Raw genomic sequence first — 23,166 nt, forward strand, 5'->3', positions numbered from 1 at the left:
GAGACGATTTTTCTGGCGCTTGTCGGGCTGTTTATGGCAAAGGCCCTCTTGAGAAGCCGCTTTTGTACAAGAATCCCACCCGAAAGCAGGTCGAGATCCAGAAAACTCGCCTTGGCTTCAGTGATTCTCGCTTATTGTGGTTGTCTTAGCCAGCTGCCATCACCCACTACTCTTCTTGGTCCTTAGACATGGGAACACCTAGGCCGCTCGGGATGACGCCACACCATGTGCTAAAAGTTCGAATGTTCAAGGTATCTGCTGATTCTCTTTCACAGATTATGCAGTACCCGAATGATATAAACCGGGATGGGGAATGCTTCGTTGCACACATTTATCACTACACTCTCGCTTCTTTCAGCCCCAAGCCCAAAGTCATGCGTTTGTCACTCGTTGCAACAACACTGCTCGCCGCTGGCTCAGTAGCGGCCGTGAAAGACCGCTCTGATAGAGGAAAATTAACAAAGTCGACTTGGGTTATTGACAACCAATATAAGTTTTCAAGTCGTTCGTACTGGGATTTCAGTAAAATTACCGATGGGAAGCTTCCTGCTGGCTTGAAAATTAGCGACTACCCAGTGGACGGATACGAATATGTACCGCAGAACGTGGCCATCGGAGACGGTTTCCTCCAGTTGAAGGTCAACAAAGGGACCTTTAAATCTGGCGAAGTGACAACCTTGAGGAAAGTGAAGTACGCCTCCGTCCGCACAGTCGCCGTACTCTCGAATACTGTCGGAGTGTGCAATGGTAAGATCGACCGATCTCATACCTTGAACAGACATGTTGACGAACTGCTAGGCATGTTTTTCTACCAATCCGATACACAAGAGGCAGATATCGAGTTCTTGACGAACCCAAACTCGGACAGCAATGTCGATGCAGCTCAGGCGGCCGGTCATCGAAAGGGAACTCGGTACATCTGGCTTTCGAACCAAGCTGCCAGACACGGTTCATTGAAGACAACCTACCCTATCCCAGTGCCGGCAACAGCTACGTCTGCTGAGCACGAGTACCGGTTGGATTGGATCCCTGGTATGACCCGGTTCTTCATTGACGGTGTTCAAGTATGGAACTCGTCCCGCAATGTTCCCAGCGTAGCTGGTGTCTGGGTTTTCAACAACTGGTCTGATGGTGACAAGTCTTGGAGCGCTGGGCCACCTGGCCAGGACGCGATTTTCAAGATCAGGGAGATCGACATGTACTTCAATGCGGCGGTCTAGTTTTCTGCACAAAATGTGCTTCGTTGTCATGATATTTTCTACAAAAAATGGGGGCCACGATTCATGAGGAATGCCATGAAAAGAAAGGATGATAAAAAAACTTTGGTATTTTGGTTGTATACACAGCATTAATAATAATGACTTTGGACTGGGGGCCCTGGCCAATGATAATTCTTACATGGGATTGTGTAAAATGTGCACTGCGGATGCAAGTCAGTGTGTCACTCATTTGCAGCCAGGCGAACTGCCCTATAAATCCGCAGTCGTCTCGGGAAGCAGCTAACCAGTGGTCTGGGATGATGGAAAGGTACTCAGGCACGGGTTAAGACATGTCATTGCATCACTTGATACCATCCCAATAAGTTGGTACGATCCCAAGACACAGAGCATACCACTTTAAACTTTCCAGGCCGGGTGCAGCTTCCGGGAACAGAGGTTTATGTCGGAGGTAAGTGGGGCCGAGTTCGGTTGCTCAAATGCGGCATTGCGGGTCTTCAAAGTCAGCCGAAACTAGATAAATCTGTGTCATTTCCACATGATCAGCGCGGCGGTCTGTAGAGTAAACTTGCTCAATTGCTGGTACTAACCTGATAGTTGGGTTTCAGAAGGGGTTTGCGGGGTGATTCAGTGTAAATTCCAGCACAGCTGCATTCTACTCAACATGCTCAGCCTCTGTGCAGACCAACTTGTCTCGAGTAACTGCAATTGCCGCTCCTCGAAAAGTGCCTCGATTTACTTTTAAGCAGTTTGGAATTGAACTCTATACCTTTTATTTTGGCGTAACCCGACTAAGCACTCAAACTTTTTCACAGCAATCAAACACAGACATGTCATTAACAGCCACCACCTTTCCTACCATGTAGCATCTAGTCTTTTTGCCGCTCCGACTGCACACAAATGAAGGTGGGTCATTTTGCTAGAAGAGGCAAGCTGAATGATTGGCTGAGCTCCAAAAGACGTCTGTCAAGTTACGGCCTACGCAACAGGACTTCAATCGTCCGAACCACCATGTTGATCATTTACCTTGTGTTCATTTGATTTCATCCCAAGGTCGGGGACATATTGCTTTAACTCCCGCCCTACCCAAGTTTACTTTCTGTGGACCAGTTACAGATTTAATGATTGAAAGATCCTTATGATTCATCCAATTTTGCCTCTGCAGTCAATACTGATTATTGAATAATGACAAAGTATTCATCGAAAGTGTAATATACAAGCTATTGTACAACGGCTTTATGTGGTCTAAGTATTTTCAAGACTTTTTATTCCCATAGACTTCTCCATTCATCATGCATCACCAGCTTTCGGGGTTTCCGTGTGCTGCCTCAAGAACCTGTTATACCTCTCGTAGAATTCAGAAGTCTCAGTTAAATCTGTAAACATTGCAGGGAAGCAGTGTGGCAAGCCCTGGTAACAGTGAAGCTCAACATTCACTCCAGAATCCTCTAGCGCTTCAGCGTATGCAAAGGCGTCATCGCGCAAAATATCGAAACCGCCGCATTGGATGACTAGGAAGGTAGCACGTAAGCTTCACTGTTCGTCCAGAACATAATAATTGCCAAAGACTTACGCGCCGGGGGCAGATCTCTCAGAGAATCAGCCAGCAATGGTGATTGACGGTAGTCAGGATAGGGGTCGGGCATGTATGCGTCAAGAAATGTTTCCATCCGGCAAACATTCAGAACAGGATTGTCGTTATTCTGGATGTAGCTGCCAAACTCATATTTTTCCCGGGGGAAGAACTTGGGATGGCAGGTTATGGGGAAGTGCAGGACTTGAGCCAGCACGCCTGTGACGCCGCTGTTCCTGCATTCAATTGCAAGGGCAGCGGCCTTTTGATGCATCTGTTAGAATCTACATGCGACAGTTGCACTAGACAACTGAATATGACTTACAAGGTTAGCTCCCGCGCTGCTGCCGCTTATGATTATCTTCTCAGGATCCACTCCAAGCTTGCTCGCATTCTCTTTGCACTAGATAATGGTCAGAATGGTACCAAGGTGTTTATGAATGAGGTATAAGGTACCCATAGAAGACCGTCGTAACTATCGTTCAGCCCGCAAGGAAATGGATTCTCTGGTGCCCTGTTGATATTAGCTGGAACGTTCGTCTCCAAGATCAGTCCTCAGCACATACTTTCGATAATCCACACTGATAACAATAATGTTTTTGTTCGTGGCAGCGTAAACGTTCTCGGCGCCATCAACCTCATGGCGTCCTACGCATCCTCCTAAACAGAAGTAAACAGCACATGTCAGCGGACTCGAGTCGAAACGCATTGGAAAAAGCCATCTCAGGTTGCCTTACCACCTCCATGCATACGATACATCAGGACAGCATTCGGTCCCACTTCCGGCGACTTGTAGACTTTGAGCTCAACTTCGTGTCCATCTCGAGCCTTGAAGTGCATCAGCTCGGTCGTCACGTCTCGGTACCGATCAGGGCCGCCGGTAGGCATGACGGCGTCTGCGTCGCCGGCAGCTTTCCGGAAACTGGGAAAGTCTGGCTGCGCCCAGAGAGTCGAGTAAGCTGCATCAATAGCGCCCTCGGCTGCCTCGTAGATGGGATTTTTCTTGGAGAGATGGCCGAATTTGGGGAGCGCCTGGAAGTTGGCGTCCAAATCGACGTAGTCTGGCTTTTGTTTTAATCGCAACATGACTGCTAAAGTGCTGGGTGACTGAATAATGAATGCAGATATTGTGTGTCCTCTAAGCTAACTGAAATATGGGTTTCGCCTGCTTTTATCCTCGAAACTTCTGCCACTTTCAATCATCAATCTACTGGGTATCTGAGTACCCATTCACACTGAAAGCTTACATGCAGTTAGGCTGCTTGCACGCGATGAGCCATCAGTGAGGACGCAGCCAGGTGGATCAGTGGCTCGCCCAGAGAGCTGGCAAGCCAATCACTGTAAGGGCAAAAACGGCTCAGTTAGTCCGCCCCACCAACTTTCCCATACGTAGTGGTTGTTCAGATGGTGGTCACGATGAATCATATCCACTAAACCACAACAAGCATGGCGCGTGATAAGAATGCACTCAGCCATAGCAGTTGCAGCATACTATGCAGTGAAAGAAAAACAGTTGTTAAAGACAAGTCGCATATGAGCAATGGCTTCACATCAAGTGTTGGGTTACAGTTCCTCTGCACTTCACCTTAACCCACATCATGAAAGGGTTGCTCAAGGAAGCCCCTGCAATATGAGTGCTAAGTACCGGTGGAGCCAAGCAACAAAACAAAGAAAAAAATCGTCAAAAATCAAAGTACCCACTCCAGCACTCTAGGGCATACATCTTGGGATTCCAATTGACCAACGCGGGTCTCGAACCCGCAGCCTTCAGATTACCACACCGCTCAAGAGCGGATAGAAGTCTGACGCGCTACCATTGCGCCAGTCGGCCTGTTTCCCAGATATGATGCTCTCGAAAGCGGTTGTGGGGATGTTGTGCTCCATCCACGCAAACTGCCTTTGTTGCTTACAGTCTTCAGTGCTGTGAGTACGTACCGTCAAGCAATCCAGTCCTCTATCCAATCCACCACCAACGACCTGATGTCCTTCCCAGTGACTGCAGCGACAAAGATGATAGGGACACAGAGCTGTTGCCTCCTTTATCATTGATTATTAATATCAAAACTCTGGTCCTCTCTTGTGCATCAAATATCTCCGTTCGGAAGGTCCTCCCCCGCTGGTCTCTCAGTGCTTAAATGTTGCTTCAATTGGGTGCCCCCTCCCAACACCCATCTGAAGCACAGCCGTTTTAGACAAATTGTTCGTATCCATACAAGCTTGCCCTTTCTTTGTTAATTCTTCTCAGCTTCTCCGCCCACCCTCTTTCTTTATGGCGTTCTTTCTACGACGATGACACCTCAGGCGTGTGTCAGAGGCAAAAATGATATCCTGCCACAAAATGTCGACTTCTGAGTACAGGATCACCATAAAGTCATTTCCTTTTAGATCCATGTAACTTGGATGCCCGGGCATGCTCTGTACCGCCGCCGCATTGACATATAAAGTAGGACTAGTCTTGGTAATTTCTCTAGAAGATATTGTTCTGAAGATTACCCACTTTCAATCAGACGGCCCAGTAACCTTAACCCACAAAGTCATTGGTTATGGCAATGAAAGGCAGATGCAGTTTTGGCAGATCAAACTGGGACCCAGAGGAAGGTATGCATCAAAGCTTCACTGGAAGTGAGAAATTCAGAACAAGCTCACGAATCTGATGACATCGCAGGCATGTGACTAAACGGAGGACTAGAGCGTCTTTCGTTGGTTGTCTCATGTTGACTGACGGCCCATTTCGCAGTTAAGCACGCCATTATCAACTGATTTTCTTCCGCACTGAACGAATTGTACAGAAAACCAAATCTACATGAATCAAATACCCGGGCTTAAAGGAGTGCATGTCTTGACAATTTTGGTCTTGCTGGCGGCTTCCAAAGTGAGATGACACCGCCGCTCAGGCGATTCCCTGGAGAGCAAACATAACAGAATCAATGGCTGTTGGTAGGCTCCCAAGTAAGTTACGAAACGTGTCTGCTTTTCGTTATCGTCTCTCCTACGACAATCGGTTCTCCCGTAGCTTCGTTTTCAATCAATCGGGTGAATCTGCTCTTTTCTTACGCGCGTCCAAGTTTATGAAAACACAGGCTCTTATGACATTAACTCTCTGAATTGATGGGAAAAAACTAATTCTGTGGATACGGAGACGTCAAGAATGACTAACGGCTCAAAATACAATCAACCTGAACTGTTGACGGTCCACCACGAGCTGAAGCTTCTCGTTCCACCTAGCGCATCCTTTCGGTCCTCGGTATCCCTCCAGCTACCATTCCTTGCGGAAAGAAAATCGACTGAAGTACTCTTTTGCTTGACTGGTTAGCCGGTATTCCCGCGTTGGTAGCCTCTAGAGATAGACTGCAACGTACCTTCTGTTGCTGAAATCAAAAACAATTCGGGCTTTGGTAATCTCACATTCCTTTTGTATCACACCTGACAGGCTTTTGCGTTCGTGTTGCCATGGTCAGAAGTGTTATAGCCTAAACTGGCTGGAAACCGGACTGACTGTCTCGCGCTCCCAGGAAATCGGTCTCTATGACCAAGCTCAGCCGCTGTTGGCCTGTGTCTGAGCTGCAGCAGCCACAAAGTCCTTGATAATCTTGTCAGCCATCTGAGAACGAGAGGCGTCACCTTGCCGGAGGAACTTCCAATAAGCTTCCTTGAACTTCTCATAGACATGGTGTCCGTTGATGAGCTCAACCTTGTCGCTCTTCTCCGCAGTGAAGCTGGTAACAGCAGCATTACCAAACTCCAGAGCTTTCTCAAAAGCTGACAGGTACTCTTGTTCGAGTTCGGCTACTTTAGCAGCGTACATTTTCTCGTCGACCGTAGAAGAATCGAACTCGGCGAACTTGCTACCAGCATCCGTCACGCCTTCCTCGGCTGATTTCTTTGCGGAGGCTTTGAGGCCCCTCCTGAAAACTCCCAACGTAGTTGCAGTGAAAGCCTCAGCCACGTCCAGATTGTGTCTCGAGATAATGACCGCTAGGTTGTCGTTTCGGATGATATTGAGGAGCTTGGGGGCATGCTTGGCGTCGTACTCATCCCAGGCCTTTTCATGTATCTCAAGGATGTCCTGATAGGAAACAGGCTCTTGGGCATCCGCTTTTTCTTCGCAGTATGTCATGGAAGCCATGAAGGCGTAGTCAATAGTCGCGTGGCAGTCCTGCACCAACTTTTCGGTGACCTTGGTCTTCGTCTCCTGAGAGAGATTTCTATTCTTTAGAAAGGCATCGCCCATCCGGTCACAGACATCGGTATACAGGACCTGCATAGCCAGATTTGTTGGTTCTGTCCATGATTCACCTGCAGTTGCCAGGACTTTGACTTCCATAATGTAGAGCATTCTCATTCGGTTCATGGCATGATGCGGAGACAAGACGAAGAGGTTGAGTCCATGGCCAGGCAAGGGCATTCCATGGTGGTGCTGAGCAATGCGTTCAGCTTCTTCGATTTTGAATGCTTGGGAGATGTGAGAGCAGCGAATCATGAGGTTGAAAGCCATCTTTTGAAGACGGTAGGACATCGTAGCTAGGTGCTTGTGGCGAACTCTTTCGTAGAAGATTTGCGCAGCTTCCATGGTGGCCTTCACGTTGTCCTGGCTGCAAAACGCAATGATCTCATTCTTCATTTCGTGGAGAGAGCTTGCGAGTGCCTTGGCGATTGATCCAGCAATGAGTGCTCTGATTCTCTGGCATACGTTTGGATCCTCAAAGCATCGGTCGCGGACACCTTTGAATGGCCTCTCAATTATTTCGTTCATAACGGCCTCAACCTTTTCTGAGGCTGCCGCTCGGTGCTCCGTCTTCAAGTCCTCCATCTGTAGGAGCAGAAGAGGTTGGAATACCGCAACATTCGCAGCCATTTTGACCCAGTGAAATAAGTGATGCAGTCTGGCAAAAGAGGATGGGATTAGCAATTATCAAGGAAACACGGGAAATAGCTTGGATATGAATGAATGGGCTTGAAAATACTTATGCAGAAGTCGATATGCGAGGTGGTTATCTTCTTCCAGTCGCCTGAGAATGGTGAAATGGAGAAGAAGTGCCGAAGTTGTTGTCAATAAAAGGTGACAAGAGACCAGTTGAGCCTGCTAATTTGGAGATTTGAGAAAAGACAAGTTTCTTGTTTTATTTTTCTCTTTATTATTGTTTGTCGTCAGAGGTTAGGGCTGCTTATGCGAGCGTGACGGACAGTTCAGTGACATTTCTAACACGACCAGGACTTCCACCAACGAATCGTGGGTTAATCTCGCCAGAACTGATAGCTAGTCTAGGGGAAGGTGCTTATTCACTTAACCACCTGCTTCTTTGTTGCAAATGAGTTGGTATCTACATTGCTTCTTTCTAACTTAACGCGTCTAAATACCTGGACGACGTTGCTCAGTCAGTTTGTTGGAAGGATACAATGACTCTCTTTGACACTTTGACTAAGAAACCAAATGAAAAGTGTTACTGATGTGATTGTAATTGAGTAGCTGCTGTATTGGAATGCCAAATGAGTTACCTTTCATCACATACAACTTGAACATCAACACAGCACTATCAACATTCTCAGTACAGGCCATTGCCAAAACGTAAGTAATAATGGCATTCTCACTACCAACGACACAACCTTTACAAGCTCTCCCTCGTAACTTGCATCTGTCGTAATAAGCGACTACTGCAGCACCGTGATTGTGGGTCCACTTTTGTCACCACAGAAGTTACTCTGATGGGGGGTTGAAGTTGTCATACCTTACACCCATCGTTGAATAATAATACCAAGCTAGACATGCTGCGTTCAGTAGCAGCATTCATCTACCAAACCTAAGACATCCGTATTCAAATCAATTATATTCCAAACCTTATATTAAAGACGCTACCTTCCACTGAACTTGATTCATTAGTGTCCGTAAGAGGATGAAAGCACATGTCCTCGTTTCCGCTGCTTGATTCCGATGTCTACGTTCCGAGGGCTCGTTCGGCAGCTTTTAATTCCGATCTGACTGGCTTTGCCGGGAATTGCCAGTCTCAATATCGAAGATAGACATTGGATAACAGCTAATGGTCGCGCATATCTTGTGTAGTGTCCATCGTCTCATCTATACTTTGTTTCATCCGCCAAACCTTCGTGCTTTGACACTCGGCATCGAGACTTCCCCGCGTTCTCCACAAAGCCGATAACCTTTATAATAAATTCTACGCAGTACATCCTACTTATGTATGTGACCGATGTCAGCCTAACTATTCGTTGCACTGAAGGTTTTCCTTCCGCAAATTAGAGTGATTCCGAAGCAGTTCCTATCTACTGGCGATACTTCCGTTTACCATATCCCCATTCCGCTTCGTCTGGGTTGTGTTTAAAAGTAGCGCGTCATCCTTCTTGCATCAACAGTCAATTTATGTATTTCCTCACACCTGTATCTAACAATTACTCATCATGGCAACGGTTCCTCCATCACAGCTGGGGTTTGCACAGGACACCAAGGTGTTATTTTCCTCAAGTGGCCTGAAAACAGAAGCAAATGTCGAACATGTCGAACATATCCACCCCATTGAACATGGATCTTCTGCTAATGAGACAACGAACACCGAAGAACATACTGAGCTGACGAATATTGAAACCATGGCATATGTTGTAGAGGAAGTCAACGCAGAATTCAAACTGGTTCCTGTAATTCTTGACGGGATCCGGCCAGACGAGGTATTGATAGAAATGAAGTACAGCGGCATTTGTAAGTCAAGCAATTGAGTTGTACTAGAATACCGCGTGTTAAATTGCCCACTGATAACAATACCTAGGTCATACTGATGTCGTTACTCAACGAGGGGGGCTACCTTTTGTCGAATTTCCTGCTATTCTAGGCCATGAAGGTGCCGGGATCGTCAGAGCGATCGGTAAGGACGTCAAAATCAAAGACCTTGCCGTGGGCGACCACGTCCTTCTTTCGTTCAATAGTTGCGGCTCCTGCAATACTTGTACGAGCGGCCACCCAGCCTTATGCCCCGACTCCTCAAAGATCAACGTCGGCTCGGTGAGAATGAGTGACAAAAGTACACCCGCAAGGCTCGCCACCGACGGCCGGCCTGTAAGAAGCCAATTTTTTGGTCACTCATCCTTTTCCAAAATGTCGGTTGTCAGTGCCAAGTCCGTTGTCCGGTGTCCTAAAACGGCGGCGGACCACATGGAGCTCTATGCCCCGCTCGGATGCGGACTTCAGACTGGTGCCGGGACAGTCCTGAACATCATAAAGCCTGGCAAACAGGACTCCATTGTCATTTTCGGACTTGGTAGCGTGGGTATTGCAGCACTGTTGGCGGCACGGTATTTGGAGGTAGGCCAAATTATTGCTGTTGACATAGTTCCAGAACGTCTGAAACTGGGAAAGGACCTAGGGGCCTCTCACGTAATCAACTCAGTAGAGACAGCATCTGTGGTCGAAGAAATCCAGAAACTCACCAGCGGAGGTCCAAAGTTTGCTGTTGACTGCACCGGCATATTGGGTGTGATTGAAGATATGATACGATGCGTCAGACCCCTAGGCACTGCAGTTCTAGTCGGGGTGCCACCTCCCGCAGCCGAGATTAAGATTGACCCTCAAGCGTTCTTGTTGGGTAACAAAAGACTGATTGGGGTGATTGAGGGCGACTCATATCCTCCTCAATTCATACCCCAATTAATCGCAATGCACCAAGAGGGCAAGTTCCCTATTGAAAGACTGTGCAGAACGTATCCTGCGTCGCAACTAAACAAAGCAATTCAAGACATGCAATCTGGTCAGGTGAGCATCACATATGCCGGCCCTGTTATCCTGTTTCTCAGTGCTAAGTGTGTCGCAGGTCATCAAGCCAGTAATCAAATGGGACTAAACTCAGATGACACTTCTCTTTTGCACTACCTTATGGAAGGGGATTATTGAAAACTTCTGAGAACTTTAACCTTTTTGGCATCCATAGTTACACAGTTATATAGTGGTGGCCAATTTCTGTACAATAGTTCGCGAAAAGTGCCTCATTCTATTCCGGCTGTCTGATCTGTGTCCGCACGGATGAGGACTCCTGACGCTTGTACAGTCCGATCTGGCACTGTTATACCAACATACCTAAAGTTGCCATTTTGGCTCTTTTATTATTTTGAAGAAATATTTTCCTGCGGGGAGTCATTTGGGAAGGTGAATAGTGCCAGCTTAGCTGCTCCATCTTGATTCGCGGCTGCTCGCTATAAGCACTTCCTACATTTATACATACATAGTCCTTACAAGTGGAACAGCAGGCTTCATTTGAAGTGAGCTCCAGTTGTGTTTATCATTCTAGCATTTCAGCTCCACGTCGAGATAGTTCAAAGCTGACTCTGCGCAATCAAAGCCCCAGAGCCGTTATGAGTTGCTACTACTAAATACATTTACAGAAACACAGCAATACAGCAATCAAATTCTCCGCCCACTTCTTAAACAGGCCGAAGGTTGGGAGCAGAAAGAAAGCACCTCCCTAAGCTGGCCGGTATCGGTATAGTAGTGCTAGATCGGACTTTAAGCGCTAAAACTTCCCGCATTCGTGCAGAAACAAACCAAAGAGTTGAAAATAGGGCGAAGCCTTTTTCTTAAACTACCGTATCAAACTCTTTAGTGGCGCCTTGTTTGTTTTAGTCATCTTCTGCCTCGCTCCCTCACAAAAAGATTTGGATTAGCCGATTTAGTGTTCTAAGGATTTGGAGCCTCACACAACTCATCTCTTTACCTCTAAATCTTAGCTGCCCTATGGTGGTTACTTTCTCTCGTCTGTTGATTTATTCTCATTCACTTGGCAAGTTTATTAAGATAAAAGAGACTAGCCAAGGTCTGTGTGTAATTGCATTTCGTCCTGGGGTTCATTCATCCTAAGTTGGATCCCTTGTCGAGAAGCATTTCTGGACCAGCGGCGGCGATTCCAATGGCACTACACGCGTAAACTGTATCAATGTTGACTAAAAGAAAAATTATCAGTTATAAACTAGAATTGTCTGAACTATCATCTTCCCTAGTAACCTCTCAGTTGTTTTTAGCTCTTGGCTTGCTGGGCTAACCAACTTGGCAAACATACCCAGATGTGGTTTTGACTGTTGTGAATCAGCGTTCTGTAACTAGAGAGATCGCCAGTACCTTTGGCATACCTGGAATCTATAGAGAAAAAAGGCAGTACTAATCTCAGTTCCTTACCTCTGGCGAAAATGAGGTCATTTGGCATCCGATAGAACAAATTCCAACCCAATGATAATCGGCGAGATCAACGTGGCGGAGTTTTCTGGACAAGGAGGCTTTTTTCTTTGCAACCGGGGATTATTGAATACCTTAGGTTCAACTCGATTAGTAAACCAGTGAATTGGCATTTGCTGGTGTCGTAGTTTATGATGAGATAAGAGCCTACCGGGACAATATGTCCGATCGAGAAAGAATGATTTCCCACAAGGCCTGTTAATGTTGCGCTTTCTCCAGAGCTATCAACGTCATCCGTCTTGCTATAAGTCTTTTTATACGCCTTGGTTGTTGTCCCTCCTGCCAGAAGTCGCTATTCGTAGCTGCAGGGGCATCGATCGGCAGTTATGTGCATGCAGGCTTACAATCTCCGGAGCAACTGAGGTGAATCTGACTCTATGAAGTAGACATAGCCCCATTCGCATGCATTTGAACTTGCCAAGTTAAGTTGGAACCTATAAACTAACTAATGAAATCAGCTCACGCACCCCGCTAGGATATTCCTAGGGTGCTGCTATGGCTTGCGGATGCGAAGCGAGTTGCATATATTGATCTTACGTGCATATTCTTCCTTTTCAACCTACCGCGCTACTGCAGGCAACTCCGCTACTTCAGTCAGGCATCGGAAGGTTTTCTTTTCCAATTGAGCGCTCCCCAATATTTAAAGGATTGGAAACCAGCTAGATACCCAGCCATTCATCACTGCTGGGAGTACCAATACAACATCAGCGGTTCAACATGACATCAATTAAGCTCATCACCCTCGTGGCCAGCGTGGTATTCACAGGCGCCAACGCCGCATGCGCCTCAACTACTATTGCCCCTCCCAAGCCTACCGCAACAGCCCCTTGCGTCTCTCCCAATGCCATGTGTGGTGTGGAGGCAGCGTGGAGTGGAGGCGCCTTCGGCTACAAAGAGGACCTCGCTACCCCCGAGCAGTGTCTCGAGTTCTGTAACGCCAAGCGAACTTGGGGAGAATGTGTCGCCTTTTCGTTTTCAGACATAGGAAGATGCTGGATTCATAATATTCCAGCCTCAGAGGTCACTGTTGCGCGACCAGGGAGTGGATACTGGATCTGGGACAAGGAGTGCTGGGAGTGCGCCGAGCTCGGTCCCATCAGCGATGTCCCTACCCGGACAACCTCTGCAACGACCGCCACGGAGACTTGCCTATCACCTACTGCTAAGTGCGAGATCGAGGCCAGTTTCGTAGGCGATGGAGATGTCAGGTCTTGGGGGACTTATCATGGCTTTCCCGGTGGCGATGACGGCCCTTTTGGTTGCTGGGAGGTGTGTACCGATGCCCGCAGGCCGCCGCGCTGCAAGTCGTTCAGTTGGAATCCTGTCACGGGCATCTGCCAATTTTACAACTTTACGTTCGATCAGTCTCACGCACCTGCGCCAGGAAGTGGTCTCTGGGCATGGGACATAGATTGCTGGACGTGTGGTGTCAGTGGATACATGTGATTGAAGTGCACAACTTGTTTGTAAGGGGTTCTGGGATTGTTTTCTCACTCGTATAGAGTCTCGGTTCCAATTCTGTAAAATTTCTCTGCGGCACCGCTCTCAGGCTAGTTTAGTGGAATGGATGATAAAAATTTGACATTGATGCTGGAGTTCCGTTGTCCGCGGTTCCGTCTGTTTGGCTTAGCGGAGTAGTCAGTGATGACATCAACTTGAGCGAGGCGAAGCTTTTGCTTAGCGACTTTAGTGTCGCATTTCGTCCTCCAGATAATTCCCGCTTTAACTTCTATATGCCCCTCGTAATCTACCATACAAAGGCGTTCTTTAAGCTCGCAATGCCTCTCGTTTGCTTTGGATATATAGAGTCTCAATTACACCATATGCGAGCTCCTTGCTCATAGGCCCCTCGTTGAGGGGACCCTCGCGCCTCAGGACGAAACCATGGCGTGACAGGTCTACTTACAAGATTCTCTGCCGTCTGATTAATAGGATGACTGGGAACAGCGGTCCAAATACTTCTTCGATGAGGCGGGAAGACCTCTTGAAGATAAGGGTGACATTTGCACATGAGATAGGTGGTTCAAACACTAGGTGCAAGAGTCGAGACAATCTTGGGGTATGGACGTTATCAAGAATGAGGAGAAATCTACATTACTTAAACTTTTTCACTGGAAGCTCACTTGAAAGTTCAGGAAGCGGTCATTTGTAGAGAAAGCGCAAAGCATGGCTTGGATAAAAAAGGTAAGCTTTACCAGCGTACGAAGAGAGTCAGAGAGCGTATGGTGACTTTTTTGGCGCCATCATGCCTTCTGGGTAGGACCTTGACTAAATGCTTATAAACCGGCCGCCGAATTCAAGGCTATAGGAACGTATCTGTTTTATCGTTCAGAGGAGTAGAAGCATGGAGCCTCTACGGTTTGCTTTGATTACCACAAACATTCAGCAGTCTACCAATTGCGGTTTGGCGGCCTAGGATACACCATCTTCTTGTCAAACGCAGGCCCGAATATGGCATACAGTCATAAGCCTATCGTGGAGGACTATTTAGACCGAAGGGTCTGCGTGCATCAGATACCTCAAGACAGCACAATTCGCTAGGGAGATATCGGTGGATGAGATTGGGACGGACGCTAATGGTCTCTCGGACGAGGACTAGTCACGCCTGTAGCCACAGCGTCCACCTAACGGGAGGCTCTTATCAGGAACGGCTTGCCCACTGTTCCCCGGTTGATCGATGATTTTCTATTTCTTACTAATTGGCTTATGTAGTGGTTACACTTCTTACTCTGTTTCTCTACTGTTAGGCGTCCTATGTTTTGTCCCATTATCTTAGGTTTTTTCCTAACGGAAAGCCCTTTTGCAATGTAAAGCCATTATGATATCCTGTTAGCTTTACCTTTCGTTAAGCGGGATAATTTTCTAAAGCACAACTTGGGAAAGTTTATCTTTATAGGCACGTAGGATTTAAAAACTCTACTAAAATAGACAATTTCTAGTGACTGCTAGATGGTTAGATGGTTACCCCATTTTGCTAGGGAGGGGCAAAGTGTCAGCCGGATTATAGACCCGGGCTAGAACCATCGCATGCGTCGAGGGATGCTGTTAACTGTTGGACTGGGGAGCACCTGCTAAGCCGCCTAGAAGCTTACGTAGAGGCCTACGAATAGATTCCTGTGTGTACTGGCATATAGATTAATAGGTACTCTACATAAACTTACACAAAGGCTTAATACTCCGCTGACTTGTTTTATGTTGCGATAGTTGGAATACGGAGTCGTGTGGCACTTCCAGCCACACGCCCGCCAGGCTGAGAGGCCCAAGCCTCCCAGACCCACGTGACAGGCCAAGGGGGAATATCCCCACCTTCTAGTCAACAACACCACTTTCAACAATCATAAACCATCGATTAGAACCAATTTACTGTTATTTGTTATTGACGAACGGAATTCCGTTTCACCCCCTGTTTCACCCCCTGTGAAACCTACACTGATCAGTGGTAAACCTCACAGTTGCCATTAATTTGGTTAACTTCACAATTACCACTCTGCTACGGACAAACCGCAGATCAGCAAGGTCAACACCAGAAGAGACGACTTCTTGAACTGGATACCCAAGCCCAGGTAAAAGTAGGGATTTCGTGCTAACGAGAGAAGAAGCGAGAGTAACTGGGATCTACGGAAACCAGCAGAAGAAAGCTTCTTTTCCTCGAATCTACCAGCAATCCGATTATTCGAGTAACCTAGGGACTGCTACGCTCACCCTGGGCGGGATAAGGTTAATCGCAGCCAATTATCGCTGGCAAGAGCGTTCCATCACGCGTTTTCAATCACCAGAAGAAGAGACCTACCGAATCGACGGTCTTCCAACCTCTTCACGCCACAAGGGCGAAGATTCACGAATCCCACAAGGGACAACAACTTCCCCAACTACAACTATCCCCCACGCGCGGTGCCAATCACGAGGCGCCCGCTAGTTTCTCAATAAATCCCCAGACGAGGTGCCAACCGCGAGGCGCCTGCCACAAGAGACCTCCCTACCAGAAGAAGAACACGCCGAAAGGCGAGCGGAGACTACCGGCGGTAATCCGCCTATACAGCTATACGTATACGCCTCCGAGGCTGCGGCTTAGGAGAAACGCACGTGGTTGTGGGCGTCATAAGGCCAACTGTCCGCTAGATTCTAAACTTCCCAACAGTGAGGAGCGAAGCCCGAAGCGAGAAAGAGAGATTCACGAGAGAATCTACGGTAGAACTCTCTCCCTACCAATTCGAGACCTGTGTATACCCTCACACCCCTCGAGAACATCAGCGAGAACGGCGCCGACGGAAACAAACGACGAACCGACGAAAATCCCCGATTTCACGATTCTTTCCCCTTAGAATCGTAATATCCCGAATCGTCTTTTGACTCCCACTTCCAGGCCTGCATCTTGCACCAATCGCAGCTGACGCTGTTGAGGATTAGAATTCAAGATTCTAAACAGAAGTAATCCTTTTATACTGTCAGAATGGAGCGAAATTCACGAGAAGGATCGCCCGCGAGCGGCGTCACTGCCAAAAGCCAATCAACAGTCCCCATCCCACAGAGAATCGAAAGTATGATCGATCCAGCAGTATGGGGCAACTGGGCAATCGACCTTACAAACGCTAGCCCACAGCAACTGGGTTCCTATATGGGTTTCCTACTTGAGACCTATGAGAAGAGGAATCTCACGGGCCTCGAGCTATGGAACGAAGTTTCTCCCGATTTCGCCGACTGGTCAGAAGAAGACTTCCAGAACGTACCTCCCCCAATCCTACGATTCTTCAGAGACTATTTAATCGGTAACGGCGTCTACGTCGAAATGGATGGCAAGAAAATCTCGAAAAACGTGGCATTAGCCCTCAAAAAGGAAGAATTCCACTACTGGTCACCCCAAGAACTCGAACAAGGCGTCAAGAGATATCGCAACCTGAAGGCTCTGATAAAAGACCCCGAATTCCACGAAGAGATCACGAGACCGGCAACAGTAGCCAACAGCACAGGAGGAAGAGTCGAACCAACCCTACAGCCACCTCCTCCACAAGAACAACAACAGTGGCAACTACCGTACCGACCGCCACATCCCACGGTCTCTCCGTTAACAGACTTCCAACCATACGAGTCAACAGACCGTATCGGAAAGCAATTAACAGAATTCGCGAAACTATACCCCGACGATATGAAATACAGCGGCGATATGTACGATGTACTCGAAAAGAAGATGCCAGTATTCGTGGATCACTGTAGAATGCTGGGAATTCACACCTCCCAATACAACAGGGCACTTCCCCTAATACTGAAAGGAATAGCCAAAACCTACTTCTACGCCTCGATTAAAGTGATCAACCCACAGCCCAACTTCGAGACCATGATCAACCAATTGAAATCACACTTCGAGACTAGGGAAAGGCAACAAGCGTACGTTACGCAGTGGAATACAACTACTCTTCCCCAAATCATTCGCGATAACCCTGGAAAGACCAAATCGGAGTGTTTTGACATACTATGTGACAAATTAAGCAAGATTCAGCCCGGTTTGCCACAACAGGATCACAACGACCGATCCCTCCATACCCAACTTCTACACGCTTGTAGAGATATTCCAGAGTGTGCAATGGCGTTATTTGTACCGGCTGAGACGTACGAGGGACTTCGCAGCCAATTAATCTCGTCGATCGAGACAGCTACCCGTCTCAACCAACAACAATTCAACACAGTAGCCAACCCACCAGAGCAGTACTGGACCGACAGAACTTTCAACGGTCGAGGGCGTTATTCACGATACAGTCGTTCATCACGAAGTCGATCATCACGAGGAAGAAGCCGTGACAGACCCCTATTACCGCCAACGCCTAAGAAGTGCTACGTGTGTGGAAAACCTAACTGCTGGTCAACCAAACACACCACAGAAGAGAGACGAAAAGCGTACGAGAAGTTCAAAACCACCCAATATGCCCAGGATACGTCACTTCCAGCATATGGCCAATTTCTCGTCCAATACGAGGGTTTCGACGGGTTAGACCTACAACCTACCGCCGAAGACCCCCAGCAATACTACCACGTAACCGAGCAAACCAGTGAAAGTGACGAAGAGGAAGAGACCGGCAGCGACAGTCAATTCCAGGTCACCGCCTATTTCACTACAACAGCAATTGACGGCAACAGGATCGCCACGATCCTAGCAGACCAGTCAACCCGCCATGCTATTACGAAAGAAGACCTCTTCCGCAACCAACCAGAACCGAAAGAGCTACCTTCGCAATTCACACTCGAGGGACGCTACTCTGCCCAGAACTTCCAAGGGATCATGCCCGACTCGGGCGCAGCAGGATTCTCAACCGCTGGCCACCCACAATTCGTGGCCCTACAACAAATTTACGAAGGAATTACGTTAAACACTGAGGCGGCTGGCGGCGTTACAGTGAAATTCGGCGATGGGATACCACTGGAGTCTATAGGGACTACCAAAGTGCCAACGCCGTTTGGAAGCGTCAAATTTCACGTTATTGAGACTAACACTCCCTTCCTTATGTGCCTAGGAGATATGGACCGATTGAAGGTCTACTTTAACAACGTTACGAATACCCTCATCCAAGGAAATAAGGTCGTACCTATTATTCGCAAATGGGGCCACCCATGGTTATTACTCGATAAGGAGAAACCACTCGCCTGGAACCACCTCACAGACGCTGAATTGCGACGGGTTCACCGTCGCTTCGGACACCCATCTGTTCAACGATTACACAAGGTGCTCCAGAGGGCCGGCCACCCAGTTGAAATTACGGCAATTGAGCAACTATCGAAAGTCTGCCATCGATGCCAAATGCACGCACCAGCGCCATCACGGTTCAAATTCACGTTACGAGACGATTACGAATTCAACTACGAGGTTATCGCCGACGTGATGTACCTTGAGGGTAACAGACCGGTCCTCCACGTCGTCGATACCGCCACGGCGTTCAACGCCGCCCGGTTCCTTGAGGACATTTCTGCGAAAGCCACTTGGGAAGCCCTACGCCTCTGCTGGATAGATGTGTATCAGGGACCCCCAGACTGGCTAGTTACCGACGCTGGAACAAACTTCCGCTCAACAGAATTCCGAAACGCGGCGAGAGGAATGGCAATTGAAATCAAGGAAATTCCCATAGAAGCCCACAACAGTATTGGGAAAGTTGAACGATACCATACACCTCTAAGGAGGGCGTACGAAATCATCAGAGCAGAAGACCCAACAATTACGCCAGAATCAGCACTTCAAACAGCAGTCAAAGCAGTCAACGATACTGCTGGCCCGAACGGAATAGTGCCAACACTCTTGGTATTCGGCTCGTACCCACGAATTACCGACGATTCGCCGCCATCTCCCGAAGTCACAAGGCGGGCGAAAGCGATTAAGAAGGCGACGAGCGAAGTACGCGAACTTCACGCAAGGCGACAGGTGGCAGAAGCTATCGCCACCCGCAATGGCCCTGATACAGGGCCAATTGTTAATTTACCGCTACGGTCGCAAGTACGAGTATGGCGCGAAAAGAAGGGCTGGACCGGACCGTTTACTTTAGCAGCCATAAACGGCGAAACCTGTACTGTCGATACGCCACGTGGTCCGAAGACCTTCCGGTCTACCGTAGTCAAACCATACTACGAAGATCCCGATCAACCACCTAATTCCATCGCCGCGCCAGAAGAAGAAGAACCCGAAGCTAAGATACCGCAGCAGGAAGTAGTACGCGACGAAATTATCGTCGCCGGCGGAGGCAGTGAACCGGACGAACCGCAAGAGGCACCGGAGCCACCGAGAAGACGCCCGGGCAGACCCCGGAAGAGACCACTGCCAATCGCCCACTTCACAGAGGAATTCAACGATGACCCGGATTATCAACAAATATTCCTATCGATTAAGGAGCAAGCAGACGAAGAATTAGCAATCAAACTACGACGAGAAGGTGTTATTACTACACCAGGCGAACCGTTCGAACAGTCAACTAAACAAGAGACCAACAGCCTCATCGCTAGAGGAGTGTTCAAATTCACCCAGTTCAATAAGAGAAGGCACCAGAACGTACGAATCTTCCGATCTCGTATCGTCAACGAAGTCAAGGGTAAAACAACCCTGCTGATGCCCTCACGAAGAGCAAACCAAATCGAGCCCTCGAGAGATTCGTTGATAGCAACACGATAACGATACGTATGGAGGGATGGGTAACAAGACCGTAACTACGGGAGAAAGTAGGGATAGGAGGCCGAATTGACGAGGAGACGGAACTGTATAGGGACAACGTATTCCAACCGCTTCAACACCATAAAAAGAGAGTTTCCAGTGTTGCGATAGTTGGAATACGGAGTCGTGTGGCACTTCCAGCCACACGCCCGCCAGGCTGAGAGGCCCAAGCCTCCCAGACCCACGTGACAGGCCAAGGGGGAATATCCCCACCTTCTAGTCAACAACACCACTTTCAACAATCATAAACCATCGATTAGAACCAATTTACTGTTATTTGTTATTGACGAACGGAATTCCGTTTCACCCCCTGTTTCACCCCCTGTGAAACCTACATTTTAACTTAGACATCCTCCCAAGTAAAACATATAAATTGCCAATTGCTTACAGCTTGGATTACTAGATAATGATCTTTCTCTGAGTCTATATATCCAATTTACTATTGTCATCTATCCTGTCTTTGAATAATCCACTCTACTGACCTCAATTGAAAATGTTGCTGCCCATTACCCTCATCCATTTACTTGGTCTTGTCTTTTGGATAGTCTCCGCTGACGTCCTACAACAAAACCAAATTTACTACAATTTAACCTTCGAAGAATTTGCGAGCAAGGCCTCAGAGAGTATTGCTCTCAATGCTTACTTCAATTCTCTAACAACAAACCGCTCTAACGCTAATATCAAAAAGCGTGCTGCTGTTGGTGGGGAATCTCAGAATGACGCCGTTACTCAAGGTATTATAGAAGAACTCGTACCAATATGTGAGGGACGATTTGGAGCTGGTTGGCGCCCACTATCCGGAAAATGCGTCAATAACGCACTGATACAACTTACTTGCGGCAATCCCAACATAGCGAATTCAGCTAATCCCATGGAACACCACTGTAAGCCACCTGAAATCTGCGCATCAATCGTGGGACATAATTTTCGATCTTCAATCGCCACATTTGCTTATTGTGGGATTCGCATCAACGTAGGCACCAGAGAGCAGTATGGAACAAATGTTGACTATGTCGGGTCGTGGTTCCCTGAGGCCCCCAAGTCACCTGGGACTTATAATGATTTTGTGGCAATGACAGGTGGTATTGAAGGAAGCTTCCTTTTCATTGGGGAATATTCAAACGGGCAACCACACAAATCAAATGCTCGAGGCATGTCCTGGTCATGCATTCAGTGCAGTGGAGGGCTGCTGAAAATAACTGCATCAAGGATAACTGCCGCCGCTGGGTTTTCAAAGTTATCAACGTGATCTTACGTGTACAGATCCAATCAACAATTTCAATTATATTAAGGCGTACTTTTGTAAAATTGTAAAAACTGTTTCTTTCATAAAGATACGAATTAAGCAAGCTAAGGATTGCTAGAAAGAAAATGTCAAGCAATATGTTAGGGCTTGCTCTTACATAAACGGGGGATAATAGGTTCTCGTATGATGTCTAGTATAATTCCTTGAGCTCTGGGGCGTATTAGGTGTTGGAACGAAGCAGTGGGAAGATATCCACTGTGTCATCTCCTCCCCCCCGCCGAGGGTCCAGATGAGCGACTCACTATCTACAACCAACGTCTAGACGCCCTTATGGGCAGTTTTAGAGCCTTAGGGTTATAATAGTGAAGTTCTATACTTGCTACTTATAAGTAGGACAGGCAACTAGTATAGACAGTAGACCTTATGCAAGGCTCCTAAAACGAAAGCCCTAAGGAGGGAATACTATACTTGACATAAAACCGATACACAGACGGTAAGGCCCTATTTTAAGTGCTGGCGGGGCTATGGCAGTAGGGTAGTTAGGGCTTCTAACTGGGAGCTTAATAGCCACACATAAAGGGGGGAGGCGGAGGACAGTAGAAGGGGGGTAGATTTTCAAGCAATCTGCGATGCAGTTCCTCATATACATGCGCTCGTTCAGCTCTCACTTCAACCTTGTCGTAACATGCTTCAGTCCCCACTCGTAGGTGCTTTCTACCAAGGGATGGTGCCATTCCGACCGGAAAATGTTGCAGTAGGTCCTCCGGGGCGGAGAAGAGCCAATTCCACAATCCTGCTAGCTCCTTCCTCTGGCGTCGTTCCGCCTTCCCTATAGTTGTTTAACTTGGTCTTCACTAGTCCTGGGCAGACTGCGTTCACCAATGCACCAACTTCAGCCAGAGTTTTGGCGTAATGGTTAGCAAGCCTGTTCAATGCGGCCTTGCTGCAGCTGTAGGCCTCGCCTCCGTTATTGTAATAGGGCCACGTCTTGTCGGTCGACAGAGTCATGGAAGCGAGACTGGACGATACGAAGACTACGCGCGGCGAGACGGTCTTGCGCAGCAGGGGTAGAAGAGCGTCGGTGAGCACCGCGGTACCGGCAACGTTGACGTTATAATCCTGGTTGAAGATCTCGCGCCTGGAGAGGCCTGGATTGAAGTCGACAGCGACACCAGCGTTGTTGACGAGGACGTCCAGTTTCCCGTGAACATCCTTAATGTACTCTACAGCCGCATTGATGGACTCGTCTGAGGCGAGATCCAACTGGACTGATGAGGCGGAGTGGCCCGTCGCGGTGATGTCTGCAGCGACTTTGGCACCCGCGTCAGCGTTGCGAGAAGCAATAATGATGTGGTGGTCCGGCTGTCTTGCTAGCTGATGGGCGACTTGCTCGCCGATGCCAGTGTTTCCTCCAGTAACAAGTACAACGACCATCTTGAAAGTTTGGATAGACAGAGATGAGTTAAGTGGAAGTCTGATGTTTGTTTGTGCAGTAAGACGCTGAGGAAAGTAAAAATCTCCACCTTGCATTATCGGATGTCATCGACTTTATATACGGCTGGAATATGATATTCTACCACTACTCAATGAGCCTTACTGTTACCCCTTGGGCGATTTGCAATACTCCATGCTATAAATTCGACTAGGAACCCAGTCCCACCCACGAACGGCGTCACATCAACCCGCCCCCTACAGGTTGTAACGTCGGAAAGCTCGGTCGGTTGA

At 47.9% G+C, this 23,166-nt stretch overlaps 8 protein-coding genes across 8 annotated transcripts; 5 read left to right on the top strand and 3 right to left on the bottom strand.

Annotated features, from left to right (window-relative positions):
* Positions 1 to 374: 374 nt before the first annotated feature.
* CTRU02_200640 (uncharacterized protein) lies at positions 375 to 1,220 on the top strand (the record flags this gene model as incomplete). The annotated part of the gene is made up of 2 exons (XM_036718649.2): positions 375 to 747; positions 799 to 1,220. 2 exons carry the CDS (start codon positions 375 to 377, stop codon positions 1,218 to 1,220), a joined length of 795 nt encoding a protein of 264 aa, XP_036589649.2.
* A 1,287-nt stretch (positions 1,221 to 2,507) lies between these two features.
* On the bottom strand, positions 2,508 to 3,876 carry CTRU02_200641 (lipase esterase; the record flags this gene model as incomplete). The annotated part of the gene is made up of 6 exons (XM_036718650.1): positions 2,508 to 2,728; positions 2,791 to 3,052; positions 3,116 to 3,193; positions 3,247 to 3,304; positions 3,357 to 3,450; positions 3,528 to 3,876. 6 exons carry the CDS (start codon positions 3,874 to 3,876, stop codon positions 2,508 to 2,510), a joined length of 1,062 nt encoding a protein of 353 aa, XP_036589650.1.
* A 2,449-nt stretch (positions 3,877 to 6,325) lies between these two features.
* Positions 6,326 to 7,645, bottom strand: CTRU02_200642 (uncharacterized protein; the record flags this gene model as incomplete). Its single annotated transcript, XM_036718651.1, has 1 exon — positions 6,326 to 7,645. One exon carries the CDS (start codon positions 7,643 to 7,645, stop codon positions 6,326 to 6,328), a length of 1,320 nt encoding a protein of 439 aa, XP_036589651.1.
* Positions 7,646 to 9,201: 1,556 nt separating this feature from the next.
* CTRU02_200643 (putative alcohol dehydrogenase) lies at positions 9,202 to 10,631 on the top strand (the record flags this gene model as incomplete). The annotated part of the gene is made up of 3 exons (XM_036718652.1): positions 9,202 to 9,496; positions 9,564 to 10,547; positions 10,585 to 10,631. The coding sequence occupies 3 exons, from the start codon at positions 9,202 to 9,204 to the stop codon at positions 10,629 to 10,631; spliced, it is 1,326 nt and encodes a 441-aa protein (XP_036589652.1).
* A 2,099-nt stretch (positions 10,632 to 12,730) lies between these two features.
* CTRU02_200644 (uncharacterized protein) lies at positions 12,731 to 13,459 on the top strand (the record flags this gene model as incomplete). Its single annotated transcript, XM_036718653.1, has 1 exon — positions 12,731 to 13,459. The coding sequence occupies one exon, from the start codon at positions 12,731 to 12,733 to the stop codon at positions 13,457 to 13,459; it is 729 nt and encodes a 242-aa protein (XP_036589653.1).
* A 3,004-nt stretch (positions 13,460 to 16,463) lies between these two features.
* CTRU02_200645 (uncharacterized protein) lies at positions 16,464 to 20,156 on the top strand (the record flags this gene model as incomplete). Its single annotated transcript, XM_036718654.2, has 1 exon — positions 16,464 to 20,156. The coding sequence occupies one exon, from the start codon at positions 16,464 to 16,466 to the stop codon at positions 20,154 to 20,156; it is 3,693 nt and encodes a 1,230-aa protein (XP_036589654.2).
* A 532-nt stretch (positions 20,157 to 20,688) lies between these two features.
* CTRU02_200646 (secreted in xylem 1 protein) lies at positions 20,689 to 21,444 on the top strand (the record flags this gene model as incomplete). The annotated part of the gene is made up of 1 exon (XM_036718655.1): positions 20,689 to 21,444. One exon carries the CDS (start codon positions 20,689 to 20,691, stop codon positions 21,442 to 21,444), a length of 756 nt encoding a protein of 251 aa, XP_036589655.1.
* A 711-nt stretch (positions 21,445 to 22,155) lies between these two features.
* CTRU02_200647 (short-chain dehydrogenase) lies at positions 22,156 to 22,971 on the bottom strand (the record flags this gene model as incomplete). Its single annotated transcript, XM_036718656.1, has 1 exon — positions 22,156 to 22,971. The coding sequence occupies one exon, from the start codon at positions 22,969 to 22,971 to the stop codon at positions 22,156 to 22,158; it is 816 nt and encodes a 271-aa protein (XP_036589656.1).
* Between the last annotated feature and the right edge of the window lie 195 nt (positions 22,972 to 23,166).

This window comes from Colletotrichum truncatum, assembly GCF_014235925.2.
Source record: "Colletotrichum truncatum strain CMES1059 chromosome Unknown Contig_0001, whole genome shotgun sequence".
Classification (NCBI taxonomy): domain Eukaryota; kingdom Fungi; phylum Ascomycota; class Sordariomycetes; order Glomerellales; family Glomerellaceae; genus Colletotrichum; species Colletotrichum truncatum.